The 8955-nt window shown below is 35.7% G+C and overlaps 1 protein-coding gene across 2 annotated transcripts; it reads right to left on the reverse strand.

Annotated features, from left to right (window-relative positions):
* Positions 1-2948: 2948 nt before the first annotated feature.
* LOC110094045 (protein COFACTOR ASSEMBLY OF COMPLEX C SUBUNIT B CCB4, chloroplastic) lies at positions 2949-8348 on the reverse strand. 2 transcript variants are annotated; one of them, XM_020819180.2, is made up of 7 exons: positions 7950-8092; positions 6524-6582; positions 6164-6237; positions 5803-5987; positions 5645-5715; positions 4775-4858; positions 2949-3160 (listed from the first exon to the last, which is right to left on the reverse strand). In XM_020819180.2, the coding sequence occupies exons 1-7, from the start codon at positions 7957-7959 to the stop codon at positions 3107-3109; spliced, it is 537 nt and encodes a 178-aa protein (XP_020674839.1). In that variant the 5' UTR covers positions 7960-8092; the 3' UTR covers positions 2949-3106. The 2 variants fall into 2 exon arrangements, with proteins under 2 accessions (XP_020674839.1, XP_020674837.1); XM_020819178.2 differs by having other exon boundaries at positions 2951-3160; positions 6524-6623; positions 7950-8348.
* Between the last annotated feature and the right edge of the window lie 607 nt (positions 8349-8955).

Below are 8955 nucleotides of genomic sequence, written 5' to 3' on the forward strand. Positions count from 1 at the left end.
TTTTGCAAAGCTTGCAAGAATTTGAGTTGAGGGATGACCGAGACGGCTATGTCACAGATCCGGTACTTGTTGAATGGAAAGAAGAGCAAGCTGTTCGGTATTGGCGACCGATTGTTGTTTACGGCGGAGCGGATAGAGGCCGTTAATAGAAGGACTCGTGAGAAGACGGCGGTGGGTCTTCCGATCCTTTATTTCGTAGCCGTGAGGGGAGAAGGTGATGAAGCAGTCGTTGTCGGACGTTAGTTGGTGAACAGATAAGATGTTAAAGGATAAATCAGGGACAAAATTGAGATGCGATAGATTGAGACTACTTGTAGGGGTTGGAAGAATCCCTTTACCTGTATTATGGATTGGAACATGTTGTCCGTTGCCGAGAATTACCTGGCAGTTGCCGTTGTACGATTGTGGTTGTTGAACTTGAGACGGGTCGGAGGTGAGGTGTGATGTTGCTCCGCTATCAAGAAACCAATCTGAAGAGTTGGTAGTAGGGGGTGATGTGAAGAGAGCGACCGTTGGTTCGGTGTTGTATTGTTCGTCGTGACGATGCCAGCATTTGATGCCGGAGTGGCCGGGCTTTCCGCAAATCTGGCAGGAAATTGAAGATCTATTGTTCTTGGGTCCGCAATTGTTTGGTACGTTGGAAGAGGTTCGGCCGTTGTTACGACCTCAGTTTGCGGACGTTCTGCCACGCCCACGCCCACGGCTGGTTGTGAGTGCCGTTTGTTGTCCAACAATGCTGAGAGAGTGAAGTTCTTTGGCTGTCTCGTGCAGAAGATTAAGCTCTTCGCTGCAAAGAAGAGTGTATAGTTCGTCTAAACTTACTGAGCGAAGATTGGTACGAATGGTGGTTTTGAAAGCTTGATAGATGTTGGGTAGTCCGTTGAGAGTATAATGAATGACGTCTTCGACGTTGACCGGAGCGCCGGCAGCTGCTAGAGGATCGACTTTGGATTTTACCTCTAAAAGATATTGAGTCATGGACTTATCTTTCATTGATAGATACTGCAGTTCGTTTATTAGTTATGAGATTCTTGATCTTGTGGAGGATTGTAGGCGGCTATCAAGAATTCGCCAAATGTCGCTGCAGTGGTCGGCGGAGAGGACATAGGGTAGAATTGTGGGAGAAATAACAGAGTATAGAGCTGCGGCGAGATTTTGATCGATCAACAGCCACGTTGAGTGTGCAGTGTTGACGATGTTTTGTCCGTCGCTGTTGGAGATGAAGGGAGGCGGGCTGGTGATTGAGCCTGTCAAGAAGCCTTCGAAACTGTTGGCCCGAAAGAGCTTTAGGACTTGAGATCTCCATAGCGAATGGTTATCCGCTGTTAGCTGCTGAGCTATGACGTTCTTGACGTTGCTCGTCAAGAATTTGAGGGAAGATGGAATTTGGGGAGAGGAGAAGGGTTCTTCGGCGGCGGTGGAGGAATCCGCCTGAGTGGGCGACGATGTAGTAGTAGTAGATGTCATTGTCAGGAAGAAACGGAGTAAGAGGATGAACTAGACTTCTGATATCATGTAGGAAAACAGAGTGGGCTCACGTGAACTCCAGAGAAACATAGAATAGGAAAATAGAAAAGTGATTCATTGATTTGTCTAAAGGTTACAAGGGTATAAAAGACAAACTAAGTAAAGAAAAGGACATAACAAACTTAAAGAAAGTACATTGCGCAGTTAACGTTTCAAAGGTGACCAATCTCACTTTGCCACGTGTAAGGTGGCTAAAAAATCAAACATGAACACAAACATTAAAGCTCGAATCAAACACGAACTGAAATTGAACAAATTAATAATAAACGAACTCAAATATAAACACTCACATACTCAGCTCAGTTCGATTCGTTTGCAGCCGTAAGTAGAAATGATAAACTATTGGAAGCCTAACTCGCAAGGAAGCTCCACCACTTTTGCATGCCCAATATATGATTTGATAGATGCGATCGGAAACATAAAAAATCTATAGTTTATTGAACGCAAATCTCAATACATAGTGTGCATCTCAAACCAATCGAGTCAATGAAAGAGATCACGGAAGGCTGAATTGCACAATGACCTTACAAATTTTCCAAATGAAAATTTTGGAGGGACCTGAACAGACTGGTTCAGGGTAGAATATGGGTTCTCAATATGGAGAAATTATTTTGTGCAAATATTGAACGGTTTAGAGAAGAATCAGAACGCACCATATAATTATTTTGTACAAATATTTTTTTTATTCTGTACAAATAATTTTTTTAGAATCTCTCAATAATTTTTTACCTCTGCCAAATGTTGACAAAGATGAAAAATTTTGTCATATATCCTATTTATATTGATTGAATTAAATAATATGACTTCTACTTGTTTTTACTTCAACAACTAAATATGCATTTTAAGTATTAAAAATTATCAAGACATGATCGTGACAATGGGGGTCAAAACGAGTCAAAGGGTCGGGTTCGAATAAAAATCCACTCTCATACTTCAAATCTACTCTTCCAAGCCAATGAACTACTCTTCCAAAGTACACTTTCACCCTTCCATGCCATAGATCTACTATTTCATGCTCGAATATGCTCTTCCAACAAGTCAAAGAAATAATTATCCAAGGAACAAATCCATTATTCTAAGTCATAAATCTAGTCTTCCGAGATACAAATTTACTCTTCCAATTCATAGATCTATCCTTCTGTCTCAAATCTTTTCTTCCATAATTTTCTGCTCAAATTTACTCAGATCAAATCATCATAGGTCTTTGAAGGCAACTAACACTACAACTAGGCCACAGAGGTCAATATTACTTATGTAAATATTAACTACAATGACTTTGATCCTCTTAAAAGATATGTGTAGGAAATCCTGTCTCTTATTATGCCTTTATAATATAAAGAGAGAGAGAGAGAGAGAGAGAGAGAGAGAGAGAGAGAGAGAGAGAGAGAGCATCATATATACCAACATATTCAGAATTCATATGAAAAAAAGAACAAATTCTTTCAAGTCAAATAACCATGAACCATCGGAATAGACTCAGCATTTCATAGGATATGTATGAGATGAACAATTTAAACATTATTTATGTTTAAACAAATTAAAGAATCTTACAAGCAGAAGATGTAGTTCGAATTTTACGTCAAGACTTTGATAATGTAGCATCCAACTTTTCCGCAATTGATGAAATCCACGCCTTCAAAAAAACAAAAACGATGCTCAGCAATAGACTATTCTGGAACATGATGATGTCAATTAGTACTAAATATAATTAATAATAAAAGAGAATGTTTTATTCATCAAATTTTAAGAAAAGGTAAAGAGAAAGATTTAGGCTTCATTTGGGACAGCACAACAAGAAAACTGTTTTAAAAAGCAATAAAAAAGTTGTCCCAAACGAAACATTAGGATCTATTTGGGACAACTTTCTCAATGCTTTGTTTTTAAGACCACAATCACAGATCCATTAGCTACTGCTTACTCATTGTTTTCAGGACATTTAGTGGAAAGCAGTTTTTTTATAACTAGAGTCGCTAATAGGTGGTAGCTTTAAGAAAGAAATTGTTCGACTTTTTAAGAAAGAATATATTGATAATACCCACAATCACTATACAACAACATCAACAACATCAAGCCTTTATCCCACTACGTGGGGTCAGCTACATGAATCCTTTTTCTCCATTGTATCCTATTAAAAGTCAAATTCTCGTTTAAATCTAATAGAGAAAGATAATTTCTAATATTTTCTAACCAAGTCTTTAATAATTTTTTGTCCGCATTTGGAGAGGACAGTGGTCGTGTTGTTCATGCTCTTAATACCAACAATCACTATAAAAAAAATTCAATAACTTTACATTCACCTTTAAAAATGCTGTAGCAATCCCATACAAACCCTTAGTAGCCCAATCAAATGAGCCCTAAGGCACCATTATATTAATTTGAAGTTTAAAAACATAGTTTGACAAATAATAAAAATTGCTATTTCCATCATTTGATTGGAAAATAGCATTGGCTTTAAGCTGCAGCAACCTTGTAAACTCCCTCAAACATAATAAATTCATTTAAATAAAATAAGAAAAATGAAGTCATCAATTTTTAGAAAATGTTTTCACCGAAGTTGCAAAAGTTTTCTTAAATTTTTCTTAAGGCTTGAGACACTTCCGTTTTCCTGATCATTTTACTTATCTGCTTTGCTGCGTTCCATTTTTCTACGGTTCATATAACCGACATGGCTAGGTTGTCTACTTTCCAAGCTTATAAGCTTAAGTAAAATTGTCATCACAAAGCATGAGATGGAATCGGCATAAACCATCCAAGGTGCTTTCGAAGCTTAATTTAATGAAGGGTAAATTCCAGCTATGTCTTACAAGTAACTCAAGTTTAAGTTTAGTGACAATTAGATCCTAGGTCCCTCCATTAGCTGTTTAAAGATGTGAATCTAGTACCAAACAAAAAAAGGTTTCGTGATGACCGCTTTTATTTTTATCATGCTCTAAGAAAGCATGTCTTGATACCAAGTTGATCTCAACTCAACCTCTCAATATTTTTTTGTAAGCCCACACAATGAGGATTAATTATTATGTACGTAAATTAAACGCTGTCTGGAGACCAACCAGAATGCACCACATCACCCCTTCGTTGGGTACCGCGGCTCGGTACCACTGATGTAGCTGCACCTGATTCGCCTCCGAACGTAGAGCTGCGTCTGGCCTTCGCAAAAAATAATTTCTCCACAATGAGAGGGTAAAATGGTGAAGAAGGATTCTAGGAATTCTTGGACAAGAATGAGAAGCAAATACAAAAAACACACCTGATCAAGATTAGTGAATCCCCGGATAGTATCACCTCCAATTACAATTATTCCTTTATCTCCAACTGGTTGCAGGATCACTGCCTGTGAAATCAATATCCAAATTAATACCAAAGTTTGACAATAAGTTTCAGGAATTTCATGAATAAACTTGTCCAAGTATTCATGGTATGGATTTGGAATAATAAAAGCATACAACGCAAGAGGTATAATATTTTTCGATGGCATGTCCATAATTTTTAAGTTTATATTAAGATTCTCCAACTCCCTAAAAAGTTAACACCAAGAAAAGGATCTGAAAAATGTAGGAGGAAACTTTGATTAACTGATCTAAGAAAAATAGATCTCATAAGACTTTGAACTTCTTTTTTTCTATGATAGTAATATGAGAGAAATGCACTGATACAACGGGGAATTTATGTTGATCCATTTCTACATAAGTTAATGTCAATTTAGTAAAGTTTTGACTTTTGACCTATTGACCGATATTTGTATGGTTGTACCATGAAAAAAATAGGCATAATGATAGCTTATTTTGATTGCATGTCTTCAAAATTAAAAAGAACATAGAAAGAAGTACTTAAGAAAAACTTATTAATCATAAGAAATAAGTTTCCTTAGTCCTCAAGGAGCCTGCATCCTCTTGTAGCCCATTCTCTTAAATAAATTAATTGTTTTAAATTACAGGAAAAAATCATAGTATTTACTTGTCGAAAAATATTAAGAATATACATTTATAAAGATAATTATTTTTTTTTTTACTTCGCAGAGATAAAATCCCCACATAGTGAGATAAAGGCTTGATGCTATTGTTGTTATTGCTGTAAACATAAAATGAGAAAAAAATGACAAACAACTACTTAAATTCACCTGTGTGTTTGATGGTAAGAAGGGTAGTTCAGTTCTTCCAGGATAAAGAGAAAGGTTAGCCAAATAGCTTTCTGCAAAGCATAGCCACTTAGTAGTAAGATGGAAAAATTTGTACAAAATCAATTAAATCAAATAAATTTAAGAGGAAAAGTGCATACGCTTTCCAGATTCCACAGTAGTTCGATAAAGTGACCCCTGAGTCAACCTAGCTACATCGACAGTCAATACACCACCATTTTCAGTTGAAGATTCTGCTCTAACCCCAATTTGAAGTAGACAATTTCCACCATGTACAACAACGAAAGATCTGCAACATGTTGCAGCTGAAAGAGATTCCCATGCCCTAATAGTGGAGCGTCATTTTTAAACCAGATTAGATGAGACCAGATGCTTCTAACTTGTTATATAAACCAGATTTGCTAGAAAGAGTATAAATCCAACGAATTAAGAAAACAAAATCACTTTAAAGGGGAAAAAAATTCATAAGAACCTTCAAATTTTGTTTTCTGTAAATGTTACCATAACAACTCAATAACTGAACTTTCTGGAAGGGAAGAATCTATCCATCTGCATTTCACACCATGAGGAGAAACCTGTTTATCAACAGAAATTTAGAAATTTTCAAAGGAAAAAGGGGAATTGGAATCAACTTATCACACTGGATTTAAGAAAAAAACAAATTTAACAAGAATTCTCCATTTCGCATGAAAAACTAGGATTCCATTTGGATGAGATGTGGAAGTGCGAGAGAATATGAAATGCAAGAAGCTTGTTGCTGGATCATCAGTTCCTGTCATCCATTCATTATCAATGCGCCTCCTTTTCATATTCTGTCTGCTACTTTCACCGCAAACCAAATGGAGCCTACAAAATCCTTACCGAAGAAATATATTTTGGTTGGATTGACAACCAAACAAGTCCGGTAAGAAGATTGGTTACTGCCAGAGCAAGAGTCAGTATATCAGCCCTTGATTGCGAACTGTAGATAAAAAGCATCACTTAAATTGCGCACAACCCTGTTTAACATGATTGTACTAAGCATGTGAAAATTAATCATTATCTTATCAAGAAAAAATTTTTTGCTTGTGAAATCTAAAGATCTAGACTTCGTTTGAGATAGCTTTTAGCCATTGCTTTTCATTACTAACAAAAAAAAAATTTATAATAGAAAGTTGCTTTAGAAAGCAGTAACAAAAACTGTCTCAAACGAAGCCCTAGTAGATGTCCAACAAATGTTGTCTCAAGAAAAGTTCGTTATGATGCAATTATCAAGTAGGGCATAATAGATATCTATGCACCAACTTCAACAGGAGAGTCAACAGTGTATAATATTCCTCCTTGGATCACTTCTTGGATCATTCATTGATTATATTCCTAGAACCACTCCTTGATTATATTTCTCTAATCACTACTAATCATAATTATGTAATTATTACAGGAACTCTTGTTTGGTAAATAAGGATTGTTTGCTACTTCAGGAAAGATCCTCTTTTTATGTAACATGTATGCAACTGCTTACAAAAGCCTCCATCCATCAAGAAGATAAATGCAAGAAAGATTATTCTTTCTACTTCCTTATGTGGACAAATAAGTATATATAATATGTGCATTTGAAGTTCTCATGCTTTACTATGTAGTTGCACAACGCAGGGTAAAATGTACCAATAAGATGGCTAGTTAGAATTATTATGTGGAATATGAGGAACAAAATAAATGTAGATTAAATATAACAAGTCTAAAGTTAAGCCAAAATACTTGTACAAGGAACCATGTAATATCTCATGGAACACTCAAAAAGAATGAATGGAGAAGAAGGGTTTACATAGCTGACCTCAACTAGTTAGGAGAAGGCTAATGCTAATGAGGATGACCACATATCAACTTAAATTTGCAGTTTTTTCAGTTCACTCAAATAGATATTTATGCGTCAGTAGGAATATCATGGAAAACAGTTCAAATTTCCTAAGACCGTAAGTGAAAAAAGCAGTAATCTTTGGACCAACAAAAGACACGGAGTAAAAGAGCATTAGAAAAAAGGGACAAAACCAACTACCAATAGAGATGCAAGTTCCATTTTGTTAACAGATACGACGTTTTTTTTTTTCTCCTAAGGGCCGAAAAACATACAAAAGTAGAGGAACAGTTTGAACCAAGATTGGCGCTTCAAAAGATACAGAGTAAAAGAACACTAAAAACCTAACATATTAAGAATTACAAAAACAATGTGCCCAAAAAATAACAGAACCCTTATGCTAATCGAGGTTTTGGATATAAAAAATGGGGATTTTTAGAAGAAAAAAGAGACCTCGAGGCATCGGCTACGGGGGCTATGCCAGAAAAGGTTCTGTTGAGGAGGACAACAACCAGGGAAATGCCTCCGGTAAAGATGGGAAGGCTCCGGGCCGCCACATCATTACCGGTAACCCAGTCGGCGATCGGATTCCGGCGTGGCTTCGGCACTTTAAAAGCCGTGGAAGACGCTGGAGGAGGAGAAGAGGAAGATGAAGAGGAGAAAACTTGAACGGGGCGAAATTTTGAGAACAAATAGGATTGACAGCGCCGAGGACTGGTCCACGAGGAAGAGAGCGACGAGAGGGCTGAGATAACAGGCAGAAGTCCCGCTTCCATAGTTCAGCTGCTCTACAGTACACGAATTCGTGCTAAATTATGAGCACGCAGGATTCAGGCTTTCGCTCGTTGGAGTTTTTTTTTTTTTTTTTTTTTGGCTCGTTGGAACTTAAAATCTAGATTAAAAAAAAAAAACCTAGGGTTACTAATTTTGTTACACGTACACGTCAATAAAATTTTAAAAATAAAAATTCATATTATAAATATTTTAATTATATTATCAATTTATCATTATTAAAATGAAAATATTAAATTTAACACTATAAATAATTATAATCATTCATATTTATTTACAGGTGCTTAAAGTATGCTTAAATAAAAATTAAAAATTTTTATAAATAAAGATAAAAATTATAAATAATATAAATTAATTTAAAACTATTAAAATAAATATTAGAAAAACATGATTTTTTATTTTATAATAAGAACTAGCAATATTCACAAATTAAAATATAATCTTATATTAAAATTAAACTGTCAATACTAAACAAATTCAATCTATGTTGCTATGGCCAAGTAAATTGAACCTAAAAATAACACAATATAAGGCCATTAGATAAATGATTTAAGTAAAAAATATATAGGAAAAGAAATCAGGTCTAATATGTCATCGAAAAATTATCTTGATCGGGCACGAATCACGAGGCAAAAATCAAGTCGGAAACTTCTAAAATTAAATTCGG

Source organism: Dendrobium catenatum, unplaced genomic scaffold, assembly GCF_001605985.2.
Source record: "Dendrobium catenatum unplaced genomic scaffold, ASM160598v2 fragScaff_scaffold_156, whole genome shotgun sequence".
Taxonomy (NCBI): Eukaryota; Viridiplantae; Streptophyta; class Magnoliopsida; order Asparagales; family Orchidaceae; genus Dendrobium; species Dendrobium catenatum.